This window comes from Sparus aurata, chromosome 21 (assembly GCF_900880675.1).
Source record: "Sparus aurata chromosome 21, fSpaAur1.1, whole genome shotgun sequence".
NCBI lineage: Eukaryota > Metazoa > Chordata > Actinopteri > Spariformes > Sparidae > Sparus > Sparus aurata.
Window position 1 is genome coordinate 25158551 of NC_044207.1, and position 24918 is coordinate 25183468.

The 24918-nt window shown below is 39.7% G+C and overlaps 5 protein-coding genes across 15 annotated transcripts in view; all 5 read right to left on the bottom strand.

Annotated features, from left to right (window-relative positions):
* Window positions 1-3476: 3476 nt before the first annotated feature.
* LOC115572600 (complement C1q-like protein 2) overlaps window positions 3477-24918 on the bottom strand; it is an 88413-nt gene continuing 66971 nt past the window's right edge. For 2 of the 11 annotated variants that reach the window (XR_003982110.1, XM_030402862.1), the window contains exon 4: window positions 3477-4159. Coding sequence is in view for 6 of the 11 variants with exons in the window: in XM_030402862.1 (XP_030258722.1) it covers window positions 3864-4159 (296 nt within the window). In the remaining 5 variants the exon portion in view is untranslated. Of the gene's footprint in view, window positions 4160-4320; window positions 4444-4574; window positions 4861-5225; window positions 5364-5868; window positions 5987-8632; window positions 10123-10282; window positions 10406-10544; window positions 10843-18899; window positions 19724-19884; window positions 20008-20146; window positions 20407-24918 lie in introns of those variants that run through there. The other 9 variants (XR_003982108.1, XR_003982107.1, XM_030402860.1 and 6 more) reach the window with 9 other exon arrangements.
* LOC115572603 (cerebellin-4-like) lies at window positions 6553-7679 on the bottom strand. Its single transcript, XM_030402868.1, has 3 exons — window positions 7377-7679; window positions 7116-7238; window positions 6553-7003 (listed from the first exon to the last, which is right to left on the bottom strand). The coding sequence occupies exons 1-3, from the start codon at window positions 7609-7611 to the stop codon at window positions 6723-6725; spliced, it is 639 nt and encodes a 212-aa protein (XP_030258728.1). The 5' UTR covers window positions 7612-7679; the 3' UTR covers window positions 6553-6722.
* LOC115572602 (complement C1q-like protein 2) lies at window positions 12003-13112 on the bottom strand. Its single transcript, XM_030402867.1, has 3 exons — window positions 12821-13112; window positions 12560-12682; window positions 12003-12447 (listed from the first exon to the last, which is right to left on the bottom strand). The coding sequence occupies exons 1-3, from the start codon at window positions 13053-13055 to the stop codon at window positions 12167-12169; spliced, it is 639 nt and encodes a 212-aa protein (XP_030258727.1). The 5' UTR covers window positions 13056-13112; the 3' UTR covers window positions 12003-12166.
* On the bottom strand, window positions 14275-16680 carry LOC115572599 (complement C1q-like protein 2). The gene is made up of 3 exons (XM_030402857.1): window positions 16091-16680; window positions 15831-15953; window positions 14275-15669 (listed from the first exon to the last, which is right to left on the bottom strand). Exons 1-3 carry the CDS (start codon window positions 16362-16364, stop codon window positions 15389-15391), a joined length of 678 nt encoding a protein of 225 aa, XP_030258717.1. The 5' UTR covers window positions 16365-16680; the 3' UTR covers window positions 14275-15388.
* LOC115572604 (complement C1q-like protein 2) lies at window positions 22292-23404 on the bottom strand. Its single transcript, XM_030402869.1, has 3 exons — window positions 23230-23404; window positions 22966-23088; window positions 22292-22850 (listed from the first exon to the last, which is right to left on the bottom strand). Exons 1-3 carry the CDS (start codon window positions 23384-23386, stop codon window positions 22570-22572), a joined length of 561 nt encoding a protein of 186 aa, XP_030258729.1. The 5' UTR covers window positions 23387-23404; the 3' UTR covers window positions 22292-22569.

The following is a 24918-nucleotide window of genomic DNA, read 5'->3' on the forward strand; positions in this document are numbered from 1 at the left end:
AAGAGGGCAGATATCTTTTTTAATCTTAGGCAACCTTTGGTAGCATAAAGACATATTCTGTATTGATTTGGATTTCCGAGCTGCCATCATCACCACTGTTTCCAATAATAAAAAGCTCTGCTAAGCCCACTCGACACTCTCTGTCAGGGGAAACGAGTCCCACCATCACCTTACCTGGGGTGGTGGTGGGACAGTGGAATTGTCAATTGACATGGAGAAGGGGTTGTGCTTTGCTAGGATGGATCTAGTACCAAAGAGGAGGACCTCAGTTTTGTCACAGTTCAGTTTAAGGAAGTTGAGTGAGAACCATAACTTAATCTCCAGTAGGCAGTTGGATAGAGATCTGGGTAGTAGAGTGGAAGAAGGCTTGGTGGAGATATAAAGCTGGGTATCGTCAGCATAGCAGTGGATTTGAATATGAAATTTCCTGAGAATGTGTCCAAGGGGCAGAAGGTAAATAGTGAACAGAAGGGGGCCAAGGACAGAGCCCTGGGGAACACCGCTGGAGACTGAAGAGTAGCAGAATCTTAGGTTCTTGAGTTAGACAAATTGTGTGCAACTGGTTCAGCCAAGCCAGAGGGATGTCAGTGATTCCAATGGAGGCCAGCCTGTCCAGGAGGATGTCATGAGAGACAGTGTCAAAGGCTGCACTGAGGTCGAGGAGAACCAGGATGGAGAGTAAACCAGAGTCAGATGCCATCAATAGGTCATTTGTGATTTTCACAAGGGCTGGCTCAGTGCTATGAAGGGGACGATAGCCAGACCGGAATTGTTCACAGAGGTTGTAGTGCGATAGATGGGTGTTCAGCAACAGTTCTTTCAAGTAATCTCTTCAATACTTGTTGAGACATAGAGCACAAACGTCTCCATCTCCATATTTGCCATTTGTTAATGATTTCAATATTTTGTTGAAATAGTAATTTACCTACATTTATATTTGGTTACAGATGATGTTCTTCATACTTAACGTGAGTTCAGACGGCATTTCGGTCCCAGTGCCCGTTTCATTCGGACATTTTTTTATGATAGAGGTTAAAATGAGATGCCAGAACGAATCATAACTTTTCATACAGTATCCTGCAAAATTCTGTTTTGCCATTCCTTTTCTTTTAATGGCCCAACTAGCTCTAAGTTCCACCTGACACATTTGATATGTGATGTCAGGAATAATCATTCCTAATTGGTATTTGTAAATGTATTTTTTATTCCTATTGATGATTATACTTTGACAAATTACCCATTTTGTTGGATGTTAATTGAGGGTCCCATGCCATTTCTGTTAACTTTGTGTTTTCTTGCAATTTTTTTAAATTATGTTTGTATATTTTATACTTTCTTTATAATTATAAATTAGGGTTTTTTTAGGCTAACTGTTTTGCCCTTTAACTTGTGCAATATCTCTCTTATCTACAAAGGGAGACATTTTTATCAAAAGGTAGAGCCGGCTCTTTTTTACATCCTGACCCCCATTTTGTTTATATAGCCTTCATTTGGGTCAAATGCAGTGTTTTTTTAGACTTTGCCCAGGATTTGTTGCTAGCAAGATAAATATTAAAAAAAAAGTGTCAGCCATATCCTTTAATTCTACTTATGACAACAATATAAATATTACTTTTGACTGTTGAGAATATATGGGAACACATTTGCTACAAAGATAAAGTGATAGTTGATAAATAAAGGCACTGGACCAGCTCTCTGGTAGTGAGGAGACTCGCCTAGATTCTTACTGCCTGAGTCAGAACATCTACCCTGCTTTCTCTGGTTTGGCAGCTGACATGAATGGCCCTTCAGTCAGATACAGCCACCAGCCACGCCCGTTAATGGCAGCTTTCCTCTAAATGATCTTCGTTTGGTGCTAGGTTGGATTTTAGGGGCTTTTGGTAAACCCTAAGGGACTGTTTCAATTTGGTAGGCTAGAGTAACCTTTAAAAAAGGTCCCATATTATACTGTTTTACTCGTTGGCAACTGTAAATACTATCAAACTGCAGCGACACTTACGCGTGGCTCTGGTGCAGTTGCTGAGTCCCGTATGGGTGGGACTGATCCTTTTACGAGGGTCAGTGTCAAGACAAAGCCAGCTTTGTACTGACCCTCGTTACTGAAGCAGTCCAATGTGAAGTGGTTAGCGCGCGCACACACACACACACACACACACACACACACACACACACACACCCACACACACACCGTAGCCAGCACGTTGTCGTTTAAAATGAAACGCAACCACGGTCTCTTCTGTTGTTCTGTAGCTGGGACAGAATATAGGCACTGATGTTGATTTTTACAACCAACAACAGAGCATTTTGCGTGTCTAACTCTGAGCGACGACAGTGCGAAACACTGCTATCTTACCGCTGGACACACCGAACTTCACCTCAGGGATGAACGCCCCCCGCTCGGATATCTCCCATCCCGCAGAGGAGGCCGGGCTATGATAATTATGATAAATGACTCCTTTCCTTATGTAACAAAAGGAGCTGAATCTGAACAGCCTGTAGGAGTCCCGTTTTACCAGTGGATGGGCTGCAGAGACGAGGCAGGACTTGTTTGCTTTCCTCATTCTTGGAGTTGGCAGGCACAGCGAGTACCAGTTTATATATGTAGAGACCAGAGAAAACGTGTTTTACGTAATATGGGACCTTTAAGATATTTTGCACACTTAATACCTAACTTTTTACTTCCATGAAAGAGACATAAAATCAATGTCCATAACTATATTTTGTTGGTTTTATTGCACAGACTTTAGCAAGGGCAAAGTATACAGCTCAATACCTGTGTTATTTACTATCAATCATTAACAAAAATCCTTATTGATAAAATCACAATACTGTAAATAAGAAATGTATCTTAAAGAGCTGAGGCGTAGTTAATACTTAAATGTCGGTGAGTGGGAGAGGGTCAGGTCTTTCCATGGCTTGCCTTTCCCTTACTGCTGAAAATCCAAGTCCTTGAGGCAAATCACAACCCCGCCTGAGGTCTGTCAATTTCCCCAAAGTCCAAACTTCATGCCCGCAGAGTGAACGAATGTACTCCAATAACCAAATTGTAATCAACAGCATGTTGGCAAAAATGGTTAATCCGTTGTGCTCTTATTTCCTTGGTCTGTTTCTGATGAAGACTTCTTTAAGTCCTTTCTGTGATGTTGAGGCTGCTCACATAACACTCGGGTGTTGCTTCAAGGCTAGAGCGAGTGGACAAATGCACTTTAGTCCGTGATTCTCGGATTACATAATCTCTTGCTTCGGGCAGTGGCTTGGTTTCTGTCTTTATTAGTAAAATGTTCCTGTTATCTCGCCGTTCAATGGCTAACAATCACTTGATGACGGCTAATGATTTTGTAACAGTCTGACCGAGGTGTGACACTTCCTTGCAACATTTCCTCTTGGACTCTCTGCCAAAAGTTCAAGTGAGGTTCCATCAACAAATAATTTTCAGTTTCAACTTAGTAGATAAGATAACTTCAAAGTCAGAAAAATCAGATCTGGTTTCACATTTATGTGGTTATATTCTAATGATGACAGGGATTTTTTCAGACTTGAGTTGCACTACATGCATTTATAAAGGCAAACATATACTCAATGAATACACTTTTTTTAGAATGTTCCCAATCACGATAGGGATTCCCCTTAACCTGCAGGTTCCTGGGCTGCGATCATCAACACTGACTGTTTTCCAATAATGAAAGCTCTGCTAAACGATTCTCTGGAATTGTTGGACACCGTAATCTGAAAATGAGAAGGACTTTAACCAGGTAGATCACAACTTTATGAGCCAGTTGTGGAGCTGTTTATCCAACATCTGCAGCAATGATTACCACCATGACCCCATTACCTGCTTCTCCTGATTTAAACCCTGCTCTCTTTTACTTGACTTTAACATACAGAGGAAATAACAAATAGCCAATGAAGGTGCTGTGTGTACCACCATTATCATAAATCCAGGTGTTTTCCTGGAGTCTCACGTACACCTGGTCTCCAACATCAAGCTGCAGAGTCATGCCGTTGGTTGCTGTCTCATGGCGGTTTCCAGCCGGATGGTTGCGCACATAAATCATACGCTCTCCGTTCTTCATCAGCCACAGACCCATACCTCTAGTTGAGTCATTATGGCCAGAATAGCTGAAGTAGTAGACTCCTCTGACTGGAGCGGTGAAAATACCTGTGGGTGATCAACAGAGAGAATCACATCATGCAACACTTCATTTGAGCCGACTCAGTCTCCATTGACTTTACCATAAACATGTTCAACTTGCTCAGCTCAAGTCTGTGTTCTGCATCTGGATCCAAAGCCGTCACTGGTTAAAAGAATGGCAAGTTTACCTGTTGCAGGGTTGTATGAGCCTGTGTTTGAATAGACATTCTTGTAGGTCAGTGTGATCTCAGTGTTAAAGGGTCCAATGTTTCCATCATGTCCGGTAGATGCTCCAAATGCCACCCGGTTGCCTTGAGAGGTCACATGAGAGCTGGAGGTTATTATGTTTATTTTGTTTAACTAGACCTGAAGCAACCTGAACAACATCAAACAATACAAACACAAAGAGAGAAGATGTGGTGTAGTTACAGGATGTTCTTACCTCGGACCTCTCCTCTCAGATCTTCTAATTGTTTCTCAGTCTGGTTTCCAGTTCTCTTAAGGTGACAACAAGTTGGAAATAGTTTTTCTGGCTCCCTGTAACAACATCACCACCACAGACGTTTGTGTGATTGTCCTCCTCTGCTTGTTGATCCAGCTGCTGGACATCAGCCATCTTACAGTTTCTTCTGTTTATCTTGATCACCTCTCCACACATTGCTTTATATACACACACCACACCAAGAAAGGAATGCCCTTGAATTTAGATAAGGAATGGCCGTTTTCATCTGATGAACCAGAACAAAGTTATTATAAGTTACAAGATGACCAAAGGTTTATAGGAATATTGTTTTATTGCCCATAGTCAACAAAACCACTGATCGTATAATCTTCCTTCACGTAAAATGTACACACAATTGTCTTTGTAGCTTAAGATTTAATGTATTCTTCTGTGCAGATCTCCATGCTAATGTGCTTAACATGAACACTAGCATATTGATGTTTACCATGATTACCATCATAGTTAAACCGTCGGCTCTGGAAAGTCATTAAAACCACAGACGTCACCCTGATGATGATGCAAAAGGAAAAGTGTCCACATTTCCATCAGGTAGACTTTGAGATGATTCAGTGGATGAGTGAAAATGTTTACCTTCTGGTGGCACTTGAAGAAAAGTCAGGGGATCACAACAGTCATAAGGATTCCAACTTCTGGGCACTTTGAATGCCAATTCATGACAATCCATGCAGAAGTTGGCGAGACATTCCACTTAAAACCACAAATGTTAATCTGTTGCAAAAGGAAGAGTCAGAGGATCAAGGCTGACTAACACTGCAAGGCAGCCAAAAAAAAGTTTGTCTATTTAATTTGTTTGGGCATAAAAAAGGAAAAAACAATCAGATCCAGATATTTGTTTTTTGCCTGAACTGTTGGGAACCATGAACTGAAAATAAAAGGCCTCTATATTAGCCATTCTGACATCATCATTTTCCTTCTTGTCAGCAACTCCCATGAGAAGACTAAGAGTGTATCACAATTTATTTGTCACATTTTAAGGGGGGGAAACTAAAAAGATATGACCCAAAGGCAGACACACAGGAGGCAAGATGAGAGTGAACAAAAAGCGAGCTTTAAAGAAACCAAAGCTGAGAGATACAAAAAAAACAAGTGAACAAACTTAAAGGAGTCAAAAGACCAAAAAACAAAGTAGCAATTAAAATGGCTAAACAAAGTGCAACAGAAAAGCTTCAACAGGGTACAAATCAAAATGCAAAAATAAAAATCCAAAACATACCATCAGGAAACATGGGAGAAGACTCAGCGAACAACACTGGGAAACACACACAACAAACTGACAAAAAGTGAATGGGGAACCGAGGCTTAAATTCACAGACACTGATGAGGGGACGAGGAGCAGATGAGATAATGAGGGGGAAGCACAGAGGAGAAATAACGCTGGCAGACAGAGGGAGACAAACATGCACGAGGTGGAAGGGAAATGCAGGGAAAAACACAGAAGAGACACTGACAAGACACAGGAGGGCATGGAAATCAAAACTTAAGACGCAACAAGACACAGAACCATGAAATTATTGATCCTACTGACAAGTATCGCATTAGATTTCAGCCAAAGCATGATTTATTTATCCACTTGCATGATGTAGTGTGACGTCTATCTGCTTTACGAACTGCAGGCCCTTTTGCTTCCGGTGCCATTACAGTAGACGTCTAAAGTTATCTCAGTGCTTTTTCATCTAACGCTTTCCACTGTTCACTGTATTTATATTGTTAATAGTTTAACATCTACTTCCAACCGGGAGCGTCATACATTCAACTATGACAGAGGAGCAATGGAAACGTCACAAAGAACAATATGTTAACCTGAACTGTGAACTTTAAATCTAAACTGGGTTTTGCAGTTTTTATAAAATGATATTATGATTTTAGCTCGTGTGAAATGAAAAGGTAATATTGTAAATGAGTTTGAGGTCATTGTACCTTTATTGATATGAAACACTTGAAGACATACAATCAGTGAATGTACATGTTTAATTTTCCACAATCATTATTAAGTGACATCTTTTATTTACATTGATTTGATTTCTTGAGTTGTTTCATCAAGACTGCTTTATTTTTACTTGATTTCACTCACAGAGGGAATAACAAATGGCCAATGAAGGTGCTGTGGTTGTTGCTATTGTCATAAATCCAGGTGTGTGCCCTGAGTCTCATGTACACCTGGTCTCCCACTTCAAGCTGCAGAGTCATGCCGTTGGTTGCTGTCTCAGCACGGTTTCCAGCTGCATGGTTGTACACTGTAACCATCTGCACTCCGTTCTTCATCAGTCGCAGACCCATTGGTCTGGATGACACATTATGGCCGGAGAAGCTGAAGTAGTAGACTCCTCTGACTGGAGCGGTGAAAATACCTGTGGAGGATCGACAGAGAGAATTACATCATTGAGTACAGTAGCTGCTGTGCTTTTCATTTCATCCTGAGTAACCCAAATATCTATAAACACATCAATATGGTTAGATTACCTGTTGCAGGGTTGTATGAGCCTGTGTTTGCATAGACGTCCTTGTAAACCAGTGTGATCTCAGTGTTAAAAGGTCCAATATGTCCAACATTACCAATGGATGCTCCAAATGCCACCCGGTTACCTTGAGAGGTCACATGAGAGCTGGAGGTTATTATAATGTTTATTTTGTTCAACTAGACCTGAAGCAACCTGAAACATAGCACAATACAAACACAAAGACAAAAGAAAAACCTGTAGTGTAGTTACAGGATGTTCTTACCTCGGACCAGCTCCTCTAATTGTTTCTCAGTGTTTCTCAGTCTGGCCTCCAGTTCTCTTAAGGTGAAAACAAGTTGGCAATAGTTTTTCTGGCTCCCCGTCACGTCTCCACCACAGACAGAAGCTCGCTCGACATTTGTGCCATTGTCCTCCTCTGCTTGTTGATCCAGCTGCTGGACATCAGCCACACAAAGATAGAAGAAGGACGAAATCAACACAACCAGTGAGGTCTTCATCTTTCAGATGCTTCTGTTTGTCTCAGTTTCTGTTTGATCAGCTCTCCACACTTTGCTTTATATACCACACAAAGGAGGAAATGTCCTTGAATTTAGTGGTGAAGGGAGGGCTGTTTTCTTCTGATGAACCAGATTAAGTTATGATAAGGTAAATAATAATTCACAGCCAGACCAAAGGTTTCTGTGAGAATTGTTCTATCGCCCTTAGTCAACAAAAACACTAATTTTATAAACTTCCTTCAAGTAAAAGATAAGACTGGTTAGATATTTCTTTATTTACGTATATAGTCGGTTTAATGTAATGTAATGTACTCTTCTGTGCAGTAGACCTCCATGTTAATATGCTTAAAATGAAAACACTAGCATATTAATGTTTAGAAGGTATAAGGTTTTCCATGATTACTATCTTAGTTCAACCGTCGGCTCTAGAAAGTCATCAAAACCACGGGTGTCACCCTGATGATGATGCAAAAGGAACAGTGTCCACATTTCCATCAGGTAGACTTTGAGATGATTCAGTGGATAAGTGAAAATGTTTACCTTCTGGTGGCACTTGAAGAAAATTAGGATTCAACCTTCTAGGTGCCATAAATTCATGACAATCCATCCAGAAGTTGGCGAGACATTTCACTAAAAACCCCAAATGTTGACCTGATTGGTGCAAAAGGAAGAGTAAAAGGATCAAGGCTGACTAACACTGCAAGGCAGCCGCCTTATGTAGTAAAAACTACAGCTCCCAGATGTTTTCGGAACTTATTTAATTTTTTTTTTTAATCTTTATTTAATATACGTATATATTCACAAATGTTGGGCTTCTGTGCAGGAAAATATCCAACGTTACGTCGGACTTTGGATTTGTTCATAAAAAAACATGTATACAAAGCTGAGTCCAACAAAACTTGAAGAACTGTAATACAAAAATAATAAAATGTGATAATTAGCTAATCTTTTTTGACATATACTTAATAGAAAACAATACATTATAAGACAATACATTTAATGTTTTACCACACCGACTTCATTTTGTTTTGTAAATAAGTTTATTTACATATATATAATACATTTCAGCAACATGTTTTAAATAAATAAAGTGGGACAGGAGCAACAAAAGAAAGAAAGAATAAGATTTGAGGAAGTCTCCAGGTAAAAAGATTTATTGATAACAGGTGATTGTATCATGAGTGAAAGGGTATGAAAGTGTTATCACTCGGAAGGCTGTCGTTCACGTGCAATCATGGGGCTTCACCACTTTGTGAATCACATGATTGTTGAAGGCTTGTAGAAAACGTGCCCCTCTTATCTTAATATCACTTAGAAAGACATTATAAAGAGGAGGATCTTATAATTTGCATTCTCTGAGTGAATGATTATTCAACTTTGATAGCGGTGCTTTATTGTGGCCCTGAGATAACATGGGACAGAAAAACAAGTTGTAAAATATTATAATAATATAGTTGAGACATTACAGGATGATGGTTGTTAATCTTTAAGACTGAGTGAGGCATCTGCACATGACTGACCAAACTGTCAAACAACAGACATCAATTCTGTGTCAGAATGGACAGAAACAAGGAGGGCAGATATGTTTTTTTAATATTAGGCAACCTTTGATTAGAATGAATACATAGTTCGCTAAAATGTGGAAGTTCAGAACTGACAGTATTAAAATATAATCATTTAATCCAGTCGAAACAAACTCTGTATGTGTGTGTACAGTTACTGTAGAGCAGAATGTACATTTAAAGAAATAGTTTAGTTTCTTGAAAATGTACACTTGCTGCAAAAAGTTCAAGTAAAATTCCATCAACAAATATTTTCCAGTTTCAAATTAGTAGATAAGATAACTTCAAAGTCAGAAAAATCAAATCTGGTTTCACATTTAAACTACAATTATGTCATAAAGTGATCTTATACCAAATTAAGATTTAATGTTAATGACAGTTTGTAGTTATATTCTAATGATGGCTGGATTTTTTTCAGTCTTGAGTCGCACTGCATGCATTTATAAAGGCAAACATATTATCAATAAATACACTTTTTTTCAGTTTTCCTGATCACAATAAGGATTCCTCTTAACCATCAACACTCATCAGGTAGATCACAACTTTATGAGCCAGTTGTGGAGCTGTTTATCCATCACCTGCAGCAATGATTACCACCGTGACCCCATTACCTGTTCCTCCTGATTTAAACCCTGCTCTCTTTTACTTATGTTTTACTTAATTTTAACTTACAGAGGAAATAACAAAAAGCCAATGAAGGTGCTGTGTTTATTGCCATTATCAAAAATCCAGGTGTTTTGTGGGAGTCTCATGTACACCTGGTCTCCAACATCGAGCTGCAGAGTCATGCCGTTGGTTGCTGTCTCGTAGCGGTTTCCAGCTACATGGTTGGCAACAAAAATCATACGCTCTCCGTTCTTCATCAGTATGAGATCCATTATTCTAGTTGATATACTAACGCCGGAGAAGCTGAAGTAGTAGACTCCTCTGACTGGAGCAGTGAAAATACCTGTGGATGATCAACAGATAACTACATCATGCAACACTTCATTTGAACCGCCTCAGTTTTCATTGACTTTACCATGAATCCTGTTCAACTTGCACAACTCAAGTCTGTGTTCTGTGTGTGGGTCCAATGCCATCACTGGTTAAAAGAATAGCAAGTTTACCTGTTCCAGGGTTGTATGATCCTGTGTTTGAGAAGACAGTCTTGTAGACCAGTGTGATGTCAGTGTTAAAGGGTCCAATATTTCCATTTTGTCCGGTAGATGCTCCAAATGCCACCCGGTTACCTTGAGAGGTCACATGAGAGCTGGAGGTTATTATAATGTTTATTTTGTTTAACTAGACCTGAAGCAACCTGAACAACATAAAACATACAAACACAAAGACAAAAGAAAAACCTGTAGTGTAGTTACAGTGTGTTCTTACCTCGGACCTCTCCTCTCAGATCTTCTAATTGTTTCTCAGTGTTTCTCAGTTTGGCCTCCAGTTCTCTTAAGATGACAAGAAGTTGGCAATATTTCTGGCTCTCTGTCACGTCACCACAACAGACAGAAGCTTGCTTGATGTTTGTGCCATTGTCCTCCTCTGCTGGTTGATCCAGCTGCTGGACCTCAGCCACACCAAGATAGAAGAGGGATGGAATCAACACAACCAGTGAGGTCTTCATCTTTCAGCTGCTTCTGTTCGTCTCCATCAGCTCTCCACACTTTGCTTTATATACCACACAAAGGAGGAAATGTCCTTGAATTTAGTGGAGAATGAAGGCATGTTTTCTTCTGATGAACCAGATTAAGTTTTGATAAGGTTTATAATAATTCACAGCCAGACCAAAGGTTTCTGTGAAGATTATGTCATCACCCTTAGTCACCACTGATTATATAATCTTTCTTTTTCTTCACATTAAAGATAAGACTGGCAGGATATGTCTTCATTCATGTATATACACAATTATATACACAAGCGGAGGAGAAAAGTACTGTATTTGTAGTTAAAGCACAGTTTAATGTATTCCTCTGTGGAGTAGACCTCCATGCTAATATGCTTAAAATGACGATACTAGCATTGAGATAATTCAGTGGATAAGTGAAAATGTTTACCTTCTGCTGACACTTGAAGATAAGTCAGGGGATCACAACAGTCATTAGGATTCAACCCTCTGGGCACCACACAGGTCTGTCATAAATTCATGACAATCCATCCAGAAGTTGTTGAGACATTTCACTAAAAACCACAAATCTTAACCTGATTGATGCAAAAGGAAGAGTCAGAAGATCAAGACTGACTAACCCTGCAAGGCAGCCAAACAAGGAGTTTGTCTATTAAGTTTGTTTGGGCATAAAATAAAAAAATCAACCATATCCAGTTGTTTATTTTTTACTGGGACTATTGGGAACCATGAACTGAAAATGAAAGGCCTGTATATGAGCCATTCTGACATTATCATTTCCTTCTTGTCAGCGATTCCAATGAGAAGATTTAGAGTGTATCACAATTTATTGATGCTACTGACAAGTATCACATTATATTTCAGCCAAAGCATGACTTATTTATCCACTTGCATGATGTAGTGTGACGTCTATCTGCTTTAAGAACTGTAGGTCATCTTTGTTCCAGTGCCATTACACTATACGTCCGAAGTTATCTCAGGGCTTTTTTATCCAACGCTTTCGTCTGTTCACTGTGTTTATATTGTTAATAGTTTAACATCTACTTCCAACCGGGAGCATCATACACTCAACTTTGACAGAGGAGCAATAGAAGCATCACAAAGAACAATATGTTAACCTGAACTGTGAACTTAAAATCTAAACTGGGTTTTGCAGTTTTTATAAAATGATATCGTGATTTTAAATTGTGTGAAATGAAAAGGGAATATTGTAAATGAGTTTGAGGTCATTGTACCTTTATTGATATGAAACACTTGAAGGAAGACATACGATCAGTGAATGTACATGTTTCATTTTCCACAATCATTGTTAAGTGAAATCTTTTATTTACATTGATTTGATTTCTTGAGTTGAGGCTGCCTTATTTTTACTTTACCTCACTCACAGAGCAAATAACAAATGGCCAATAAAGGTGCTGTGGTTGTTGCTATTGTCATAAATCCAGGTGTGTGCCCTGAGTCTCATGTACACCTGATCTCCCGCTTTAAGCCGCAGAGTCATGCCATTGGTTGCTGTCTCGTAGCGGTTTCCAGCTACATGGTTGTACACTGTAACCATCTGCACTCCGTTCTTCATCAGTCGCAGACCCATTGGTCTGGATGACACATTATGGCCGGAGAAGCTGAAGTAGTAGACTCCTCTGACTGGAGCGGTGAAAATACCTGTGGAGGATCGACAGAGAGAATCACATCATTGAGTACAGTAGCTGCTGTGCTTTGCATTTCATCCCGAGTAACTCAAATATCTATAAACACATCAATATGGTTAGATTACCTGTTGCAGGGTTGTATGAGCCTGTGTTTGTAAAGACGTCCCTGTAGACCAGTGTGATCTCAGTGTTAAAGGGTCCAGTATGTCCAACATTACCAATGGATGCTCCGAATGCCACCCGGTTACCTTGAGAGGTCACATGAGAGCTGGAGGTTATTATAATGTTTATTTTGTCCAACTAGACCTTAAGCAACCTGAAACATAGCACAATACACACACGAAGACAAACGAAAAACCTGTGGTGTAGTTACAGGATGTTCTTACCTCGGACCAGCTCCTCTAATCTTTTCTCAGTGTTTCTCAGTCTGGCCTCCTGTTCTCTTAAGGTGACAACAAGTTGGCAATAGTTTTTCTGGCTCCCCGTTACGTCTCCTCCACAGACAGAAGCTTGCTCGACATTTGTGCCATTGTCCTCCTCTGCTTGTTGATCCGGCTGCTGGACGTCAGCCACACAAAGATAGAAGAGGGACGGAATCAACACAACCAGTGAGGTCTTCATCTTTCAGCTGCTTCTGTTCACCTCCATCAGCTCTCCACACTTTGCTTTATATACCACACGAAGGAGGAAGTGTTCTTGAGTTTAGTGGAGAAGGGAGGGCTGTTTTCTTCTGATGAACCAGATTAAGTTATGATAAGGTAAATAATAATTCACAGCCAGACCAAAGGTTTCTGTGAAGATTGTTCTATCACCCTTAGTCAACAAAAACACAAATTTTATAAACTTCCTTCAAGTAAAAGATAAGACTGGTTAGATATTTCATTATTCACGTATATATTCGATTATGCGAGCAGAGGAGAAAAGTATTGTCTTGTAGCTAAAGCACAGTTTAATGTAATGTAATGTAATCTTCTGTGCAGTAGACCTCCATGTTAATATGCTTAAAATGAAGATATTAGCATATTGACGTTTAGAAGGTATAATGTTTTCCGTGATTACTATCTTAGTTAAACCGTCGGCTCTGGAAATTCATCAAAACCACAGGTGTCACCATGATGATGATGCAAAAGGAAAAGTGTCCACATTTCCATCAGTTAGACTTTGAGGTGATTTCAGTGGATAAGTGAAAATGTTTACCTTCTGGTGACACTTAAAGAAAATTAGGATTCAAACCTCTGGGCACCATAAATGCATGACCATCCATCCAGAAGTTGGTGAGACAGTTCAGTAAAAACCCCAAATGTTTTGTTAGAGTATTTTTTTGGCCTTTTTATGGCTTTATTGATAGGTCAGCTGAAGATATGACAGGAAACAGGGGGAGAGAGAGGGGGAGTAACATGCAGCAAAGGGACCCAAGCCGGGAGATGAACCCAGGTCCGCTGCAGAGCCACGGCACATGGGATGCACGCTCTACCAACTGAGCTAAACAGCGCCCCAGAAAACCCAAATGTTACTCTGAATGGTGCAAAAGAAAGAGTCAGAGGATCAAGGCTGACTAACACTGCAAGCCTATGTATGTAGCTTATGTAGTAAAAACTACAGCTCCCAGATGTTTTAGGAACTTATTTAACCTTTTTTAAAAATCTTTATTTAATATATGTATATATTCACAAATGTAAGGCTTCTGTGGAGGAAAATTTCCAACGTTAGCTTGGACTTTGGATTTGTTGATGTAAACACATTGTATGCAAAGCTGTAACCCATAAACAATAAACTGTGATAATTAGCTCACCTCTATATAGTTATATAGTTAATTTCATACCACACCCACTTAATTTTGTTTTGTAAATATGTTTATTTACACATATATAATACGTTTCAGCAACATGTTTTAAACAAACAAAGTGGGATAGGGGCAACAAAAGAAAGAAAGAAAAAGATTTGAGGAAGTCTTCAGGGAAAAAAGACTCATTGATAACAGGTGATTGTGTCATGATTGGGTGTAAAAGTGTTATCACTCAGGCTGTCGTTCACGTGCAATCATGGGGCTTCACCACTTTGTGAATCAGATGGTTGTTGAAGGCATGTAGAAAACGTGCCCCTCTTATCTTAATATCACTTAGAAAGACATTAAAAAGAGGAGGATCTTATAATTTGCATTCTCTGAATGAATGATTAATTAACTTTGATAGCGGTGCTTTATTGTGGCCCTGAGATAACGTGGGACAGAAAAACATGTTGTAAAATATTAAAACAATATAGTTGAGACATTACAGGATGATGGTTGTCAATCTTTAAGACTGAGTGAGGACATCTGCACACGACTGACCAAAGTGTCAAACAATGGACATCAATTCTGTGTCAGAATGGACAGAAACAAAGAGGGCAGACATGTTTTTTAATATTAGGCAACCGTTGATTAGAATAAATACATAGTTCGCTAAAATGTGGAAGTTCAGAACTGACAGTATTAAAATATAATCATTTAATCCAGTTGAAACAAACTCTATGTGTGTGTGCAGATACTGTAGAGCAGAATGTAAATTTAAAAAACAGTTTACGTTTTTGAAAATTTACACTTACTGCCAAAAGTAATATTCCATCAACAAATTATTTTCAGTTTCAACTTAGTAGATAAGATAACTTCAAAGTCAGAAAAATCAAATCTGGTTTCACATTTAAACTACAATTATGTCATAAAGTGATCTAATACCAGATTAAGATTCAAGGTAAATTGCAGTTTGTAGTTACATTGCCAATGATGGCAGGGATTCTTTTCAGTCTTGAGTTGCACTGCATGCATTCATAAAGGCAGTGAATACACTTTTTTATCAGTTTTTCCGATCACGATAGGGATTCTTCATAACCTACATATTTTTTTACATTGACTGACATTACCCGAGCGGCCACCATCAACCCTGCTCTCTTTTACTAATGTTTTGCTTGATTTTTACTTACAGAGGAAATAACAAATAGCCAATGAAGGTGCTGTGATTATTGCCATTATCAAAAATCCAGGTGTCTTGCCGGAGTCTCACGTACACCTGGTCTCCAACAACGAGCTGCAGAGTCATGCCGTTGGTTGCTGGCTCATGGCGGTTTCCAGCCGGATGGTTGGTAGCATAAATCATATGCTCTCCATTCTTCATCAGCACCAGATCCATTGATCTAGTTGATACATTAAAGCCGGAGAAGCTGAAGTAGTAGACTCCTCTGACTGGAGCAGTGAAAATACCTGTGGGTGATCAACAGAGAGAATTACATCATGCAACACTTCATTTGAGCCGACTCTGTCTTCATTGACTTTATCATAAACATGTTCAACTTGCTCAACTCAAGTCTGTGTTCTGCGTCTTGACCCAAAGCTGTAACTGGTTAAAAGAATGGCAAGTTTACCTGTTCCAGGGTTGTATGATCCTGTGTTTGAGAAGACATTCTTGTAAACCAGTGTGATGTCAGTGTTAAAGGGTCCAATGTTTCCAACATTACCAATAGATGCTCCAAATGCCACCCGGTTACCTTGAGAGGTCACATGAGAGCTGGAGGTTATTATGTTTATTTTGTTTAACTAGACCTGAAGCAACCTGAACAACATAAAACAATACAAACACAAAGACAAAAGAAAAACCTGTAGTGTAGTTGCAGGATGTTCTTACCTTGGACCTCTCCTCTCAGATCTTCTAATTGTTTCTCAGTGTTTCTCAGTCTGGCCTCCAGTTCTCTCAAGGTGACAACAAGTTGGCAATAATTCTGGTTCCCTGTAACGTCGCCACAACGGACAGAAAGTTGCTCAACTTCTGTGCCATTGTCCTTCTTGTCCCGTTGATCCAGCTGCTGAATCTCAGCCATTTTACAGTTTGTTCTGTCTGTCTCGATCAGCTCTCCACACTTTGCTTTATATACCACACGAAGAAGGAAATATCCTTGCATTTAGTCGAGAATGAAGGGACGTTTTCTTCTGATGAACCAGAACAAAGAAGATATTATCAGGGATATGATAAGTCACAAGATTACCAAAGGTTTATATGAATATTGTTTTATCACCCTTAGTCAACAAAACTACTGATTGTATAATCTTCCTTCACATAAAAGATTAGACTGGCTGGACATTTCTTTATTTACACATGTTTATATATACAAGCAGAGGAGAAAAGTATTGTCTCTGTAGCTAAAGCACGGTTTAATGTAATGTAATGTACTCTTCTGTGCAGTAGACCTCCATGTGAATATGCTTAACATGAAGATAGTAGCATATTGATGTTTAGTAGGTATAATGTTTACCATGATTACCATCTTAGTTAAACCATCGGCTCTGTAAAGTCATCAAAACCACAGATGCAAAAGGAAAAGCTGGCAGGGGAGGAAGCTAGACAGACTTGGCAGACCCAAACTTATTCTGAGGGTCTGCTGGGAACAGCTGGCGGAACCGTCTGTTGGGGAGGTCTTCAACTCCCACCTCTGGGAGAGCTTTGACCAGATCCTTAGGGAGGGTGGGGACATTGAGTCCAAATGGACCATGTTCTCGAAGCTGTAGCCATAATGTCTCTGGTCATGATGGCAATCCCCAAACCCGGCGGTGGACACCAGAAGTAACGGATGCTGTCAAGCTGAAGAAGGAGTCCTATCGAGCCTGGTTGGCTCGGGGGACTCCAAAGGCAGCTGACGGGTGGTAGCGGAAGCAAAAACTCGGGTCTGGGACATGTTTGGGGAGGCCATGGAGGAGGACTACCGGTCAGCCTTGAAAACATTCTGGCATCTCAGGAAGGGGAAGCAGTCCTCAGCCAACACTGTTTACAGTGAAGGTGGGGAGCTGTTGACCCCGACTGGGGACATTGTCGGGCGTGGAAGGAATACTTTGAGGATCTCCTCAATCCCACTGACACGCCTTCCATAGAGGAAGCAGAGGCTGGGGACTCAGAGGTTGATTAATTCATCACTCAAGCAGAAAGTCACTGAGGTAGTTTGGAAGCTCCTCAGTGGCAAAGCACCGGGAGTGGATGAGATCCACCCTGAGTACCTCAAGTCTATGGATGTTGCGGGTCTGTCTTGGCTGCAGCATCGCATGGCAGTCGGGGACAGTGCCTCTGGACTGGCAGACCGGGGTGGTGGTCCCTCCATTCAAAAAGGTGGACGGGAGGGTGTGTTCCAGCTATCGGGGATCACACTCCTCAGCCTCCCGGGGGAAGTCTATTCCAGGGTATTGGAGAGGAGAATACGGCCGATAGTCGAACCTCGGATTCAGGAGGAACGATGCAGTTTTCGTCCTGGCCGTGGAACACTGGACCAGCTCTGTACCCTCCGCAGGGTCCTCCAGGTTTCATGGGAGTTTGCCCAACCAGTCCACACATGCTTTTTCGACTTGGAGAAGGCGTTCAACCGTGTCCCTCATGGCATTCTGTGGGAGGTGCTTCTGGAGTATGGGGTCGGAGGTCTTCTGCTAAGGGCTGTACGGTCCTTTTACGACCCAGTGCGATCTGTATCAGATGCCCCCTGGATACCTTTCTCAGGAGGTGTTCCTGGCATGCCCCGCCGGAGGAGACCCCGAGGAAGACCCAGGACACGCTGGAGTGACTGTGTCATTCGGCTGGCCTGGGAACACCTTGGGATCCTCCTGGAAAAGCTGGAGGAAGTGTCCGGGTAGAGGGAAGTCTGGGTGTCCCTGCTCAGACAGCTGCCCCCGCGACCCGGGCCAGGATAAGCGGAAGAAGATGGATGGTCATTCAATATACGTATATATATTCACAAACTATTTTTTTTCAATGTTGGGCTTCTGTGCAGGGAAATATCCAATGTTAGCTTGGACTTTGGATTTGTTAATAAAAATACATTTATACAAAGCTGAGTCCAACAAAACTTGAAGCACTGTAATACAAAAATAATAAAATGTGATAATTAGCTCATCTTTTTTTTGCATATACTAAAAAGAAAACAATACATCATACATTATAAGACAATGTATTTAATTTTATACCACACCAACTTCATTTTGTTTTGTAAATATGTTTATTTACATATATAATACGTTTCAGCAACATGTTTTAAACAAACAAAGTGGGACAGGGGCAACAAAAGAAAGAAAGAAAAAGATTTGAGGAAGTCTCCAGTTAAAAAGATTTATTGATAACAGGTGCTTCACCACTTTGTGAATCACATGATTGTTGAAGGCTTGTAGAAAACGTGACCCTCTTATCTTAATATCACTTAGAAAGACATTATAAAGAGGAAGATCTTGTAATTTGCATTCTCTGAATTAATGATCAATCAACTTTGATAGCGGTGCTTTATTGTGGCCCTGAGATAACGTGGGACAGAAAAACAAGTTGTAAAATATTATAACAATATAGTTGAGACATGGTTGTCAATCTTTAAGACTGAGTGAGGGCGTCTGCACACAACTGACCAAAGTGTCAAACAATGAACATCAATTCTGTGTCAGAATGGACAGAAACAAAGAGGGCAGATATGTTTTTTTAATATCAGGCAAGCTTTAATAGGAATAAATACGTATTTTGCTAAAATATGGAAGTTCACAACTGTCAAAATCATTTAATCCAGTTGAAACAAACTCTTAGATAAGATAACTTCAAAGTCAGAAAAATCTAATCTGGTTTCACATTTAAACTACAATCATGTCATAAAGTGATCTAATACCAGATTAAAATTTAAGGTAAATTGCAGTTTGTAGTTACATTGCCAATGATGGCAGGGATTTTTTCAGTCTTGAGTTGCACTGCATGCATTCATAAAGGCAGTGAATACACTTTTTTATCAGTTTTTCCGATCAGGATAGGGATTCCTCATAACCTGCATATTTTTTTTTATGTTTACATTGATTCATATTTCCCGAGCTGCCACCATCAACACTAATCAGGTAGATCACAACTTTATGAGCCAGTTGTGGAGCTGTTTATCCATCACCTGCAGCAATGATTACCACCATGATCCCATTGCCTGTTCCTCCTGATTTAAACCCTGCTCTCTTTTACTTATGTTTTACTTGATTTTAACTTACAGAGGGAATAACAAATAGCCAATGAAGGTGCCGTGTTTATTGCCATTGTCAAAAATCCAGGTGTTTCGCTGGAGTCTCACGTACACCTGGTCTCCAACATCAAGCTGCAGAGTAATGCCGTTGGTTGCAGTCTCATGGCGGTTTCCAGCCGGATGGTTGGCAATATGAATCATATGCTCTCCGTTCTTCATCAGATACATCCACATTGATCTAGTTGATATGTTATGGCCGGAGAAGCTGAAGTAGTAGACTCCTCTGACTGGAGCGGTGAAAATACCTGTGGATGATCAACAGAGAGAATTACATCTTGCAACACTAGATTTGAGCCGACTCAGTCTTCATCAACTTTATCAGAAACATGTTCAACTTGCTCAGCTCAAGTCTGTGTTCTGTGTCTGGACCCAAAGCTGTAACCGGTTAAAAGAATGGCAAGTTTACCTGTTCCAGGATTGTATGAGCCTGTGTTTGAATAGACATTCTTGTAGACCAGTGTGATCTCAGTGTTAAAGGGTCCAATGTTTCCATTAATGCCAAGAGATGCTCAAAATGCCACCCGGTTACCTTGAGAGGTGACATGAGAGCTGGAGGTTATTATAATGTTTATTTGGTTAACTAGACCTGAAGCAACCTGACCAACATAAAACAATACAAACACAAAGATAAAAGAAAAACCTGTGGTGTAGGTACAGGATGTTCTTACCTCGGACCTCTCCTCTCAGATCCTCTAATTGTTTCTCTGTGTTTCTCAGTCTGGCCTCCAGTTCTCTTAAGGTGACAATAAGTTGGCAATTGTTTTTCTGACTGCCTGTAACATCACCATTACAGACACAAGCTGGGTCGATGTTGAGCATCTGTGTGCTGTTGCTGTCCTCTGCTCGGTGATCAGCCACACAAATGTAGAAGAGGGATAAAGTCAACACAGCCACCGAGGTCTTCATCTTGCAGTCTCGTCTATGTCTCTTGATCAGCTCTCCACACTTTGCTTTATATACCGCAACAAGAAGGGTATGCCCTTGAGTTTGCCAGAACATGAAAGGCTTTTTATTTCAAAAGCTTCAGAACAAAGAAGTTATTATCAGGAATACGACAACAGGGTCACTGAACAAAGGCTTCTTTGTTTTATTTTATCACCTCTGGTCATCAAATCACAGATTTTTACAACGTATTGTTTCTTAACTTAAAAGATAAGGCTGGCTAAACATTTCTTTATGTTCCTTAAAGTCAGCTATTCCCATGAGGAGGCCAATACTAGCAATCCATCAATCCTGCTGACTTGTGGCCTGTTTCACTGGATGACTGTATCACAAATCAGTTTGAGTTGAATGCTTACATCAGCATGCTAATATGCTCAAAATGAACGTCATGATTCACCTTCTGGGAGCCATGAATATCTATATAAGACTTCATGACAATCCATCCAATAGTTGGTGAGATCAACCTGATTGGTGCTAGAGTAAAAGTCTGAGAATAATGGCTGACCACGAAAAACTACAGCACCTGGCTGTTTTGCAAATTGTTTGGCCTTTTTTAAAAAAAATTGATTATTTCAATACTTTATTGCAAAAATAATTTACATACATTTATATTTGGCTACAGATGATGTTCTTCATACTTATTAATGTGAGTTCAGACGGTGATATACCTAAAATAAAGCATTTCGGTTCCAGTGCCTGTTTCATTTGGACATTTTTTTATGATAGAGGTTAAAATGAGCTGTCAGAACGAATCATAACTTTTCATACAGTATCCTGCAAAATCCTGTTTTGCCATTCCTTCTCTTTTAACGGCCCAACCAGCTCTAAGTTCCACCTCATACATTTGATATGTGGTGCCAGGAATAATAATTCCTAATCTGTATTTGTAAATGTATTTGTATTTCTTTTTGAAGATCCTATTTTGACAAATTACTCATTTTGTTTGATGTTAATTGAGGGTCCCATGCAATTTCTCTGAGATAAAGAAAATCATTGTTAACTTTGTGTTTTCTTGCTGTATTGTTTCAATTATGTATGTATACATTATACTTTCTTTATGATTATAAATGAGTGTTTTTTTTAGGCCACCTGTTTTGTCCTTTAACTTGTGCAATATCTCTCTTATCTACAAAGGGAGAAGTCGTTATCAAAGGTAGAGCCGCCTCTTTTTTACATCCTGACCCCCTTTTGTTTTTATAGGTCTTCATTTGGGTCAAATGCAGTGTTTGTTTGGACTTTGCCCAGGATTTGTTGATAGCAAGATAAATATAAAAGAAGAAAGTGTCAGCCGTATCCTTTAATTTCACTTATAATAATAATAATATAAAGAATACATTTGAATGTTGAATAATGTTCTCTGAATATTCATTCATATATAGATTTAATGTTAGTGCTTTGTGCTAGAATAAGGTAATACAGATAACAAGCTCTAAAATTAAAAAAGACAGGGTGAGAAAACATTTGCTACAAAGATAAAGTTACAGTTGATGATCATTGATAATGCATTTTCACCTGAGTGGCTAAAATAGCAAACTATGTGTGTGTGTAAGAATAGAGAGGGACGAAGGAGAGTAGGAACGCTTTCATGTGAAGCAACTTATTGTCAAAATAAACAAACATATTTATGCTAAAGATATGGACATTAGGAAATGCAGGTATTACAATAAAAGTTGTAAATAACCATTTGTACCGTGTGTCCACAACAACATTTTATATTCCATCAACAAATAATTATGAGTGTACTGTGAAGTACAGCCCTACTCTGACTAGAATCAAGACAGATTTAGAATTGTGTCATGATTTTGGTTCATATTAAATGAAAATGAAAAGTTAACGGCAGATTGCTCCTAAAAAAAAAGTCATTGCGGCAATTTTTCATGCTTGAATCAGTGTAGCTTTATTGATTTGAATCACTTTATAAAGGCAAACATAATATGATTGAATATACATTTTCCAAGTATATGTGGAATATCCCATTTTATATCATTTAATCAGAGCCAAATGTTAGATTGTTTATCTTTCTCTTTCGTGGACATACGATCAGTGAATGTGCATATTTTATTTTCCACAATCATTGTAAACATAAAAACTTTGATTTGATTTCTTTACTTGTTTTCATCAAGACTTTCTTATGTTTACTTTATTCCACTTACAGAGGGAACAGCAAATGGCCAATGAAGGTGCTGAGGCTGTCCGCATTATCAAAAACCCAGGTGTTTACCACAAGTCTCACGTACACCTGGTCTCCCACTTCAAGCTGCAGAGTCATGCCGTTGGTTGCTGTCTCATAGCGCCTTCCAGCTGCATGGTTGTACACTATAACCATCTGCTTCCCGTTCTTCATCAGACGCAGACCCATTGGTCTAGTTGAGTCATTATGGCCGGAGAAGCTGAAGTAGTAGACTCCTTTGACTGGAGCGGTGAAAATACCTGTAGAGGATCAACAGAGAGAATTACATCATAAAACATTTTGAGTACAGTGGCTGCTGTGCTCGCCATTCCATCCTGATTAACCCAAATATCTATGACATCATTATAAGTTCACCTGTTGTAGGGTTATATGAGCCAGTGTTTGCGAAGACATTCTTGTAGACCAGTGTGATCTCAGCGTTAAAAGGTCCAACATGTCTAACATTGCCAAGATTTGCTCCGAATGCCACCCGGTTACCTTGAGAAAACAATACGTAAGTAAATAAACAAATAAAATACAAGAACAAGAAAGCTAGAGATTATTACCTTCATTCTGAGCCTGAAGCAGCCTGAAAATAATACAATACAAACGTTGAGCTTAGTGACACTGTGTTCTTACCTCTGACTTCTTTTTTCAGATCATCTAGTTGTTCCTTGGTCTTTTGCAATTCGGCCTTAAGTTCTCCTAAGATGCTCTTCAAGTGATAATCCAGCACGGCTTCAGCCACGCTAAGGTAGAAGAGGGACAAAGTCAACACAGCCACTGAGATCTTCATCTTTCAGCTTCATCTGCTTGTCTCAATTCTCCCCACTCTGTTTTTTATATCACAAGAAGAAGGAAGTTATGCTGTTATTTTTCTCCCCCTGGAAGATGAAAAACGTGTTAATCCTGTTAATCCTGTTTATATTTGCCTCAGTTTCGAAAACAATTAAAAGCAAGGTGTGAGTATTGTGAACTAAGAGTCAACAGTGACGATGCATAACTCAAGATTTTTGCATGCAGTTGACCACAGTGGCTTCGACTGAGGGGCCTGAGCTGCTGCCTGCAGGAGTCAGATTGTGTGCGAGTACGGATAAGTCACTCGGGTCTTGTGAAGGGAACAGTGAAGAAAAGTCCTCACATATCCAGGGACTGAAATAGACTAAATGCTCTGTGTCTGCCTCTCACCAGAATACACTTCAACATCAAGCTTCAGAGTCATTCCATTGGTTGCTGTCTCCCAGCGGTTTCCAGACGCATGGTTGGTAGCATAAATCATCTGCTCTCTGTTTCTCATCAGACACAGACCCATTGGTCTAGATGAGCCATTATGGCCAGAGAAGCTGAAGTAATAGACTCCTTTGACTGGAGCGGTGAAAATACCTGTAGAGGATCAACAGAGAGAATTACATCATAAAACATTTTGAGTACAGTAGCTGTTGTGCTCGCCATTCCATCCTGATTAACCCAAATATCTATGACATCATCATAAGTTCACCTGTTCCAGGGTTGTATGAGCCAGTGTTTGAGAAGACCTTCTTGTAGACCAGTGTGATCGCAGTGTTAAAAGGTCCAACATTTCTAACATTGCCAAGATTTGCTTCGAATACCACCCGGCAGGGACGTGCACATGATTATAGAAGGGCAGGGGCTCAAAGTCAGAAAAGGGCAGTATGTGCCCAAACGTTTTTTCAGGCCTTGATGACATATTATGTAAATTAATTTATGTAAAATTAATTTTAAAAAGTACTTATAGAAAGCTTACTACTTAGCTGTGTATCCTGTGTAGCCCTGAGTGATACGCAATTGCCATTAATTTTGTATCGATAAAGTATTGTCAACATGATTTATTCACATTATAATAATACTGAGATTTGGAAGACATGCAATTCAGCTGCAATTCTTAAAAAGCAATACAACGCTGGTTTATTATTTGGCTACAGACAGAGAAGCGGCTTTATAGGCTCCACACACTCACACAACACCATATTATGTACGAGATACGTACGGTAGATAACCGTGGTGTGTTTATACCGTTGTTTATTTCACATCCCTATGCACAACAGGAATGTATTTATTCATTAAAAAAACACACAAAAAGGGCGCTTTTTAACTTGAGGCAATAAGGGCAGGGGCTCAAGCATCCCTTGGGCCTTATGTGTCCATGTGCCTGCCACCCGGTTACCTTGAGAAAACAATACGTGAGTAAATAAACAAATAAAATCCAAGAACAAGAAAGCAAGAGATATAACCGTCATTTTGAGCCTGAAGCAACCTGAAAATGATACAATACAAACGTTGAGCTTAGTGACAATGTGCTCTTACCTC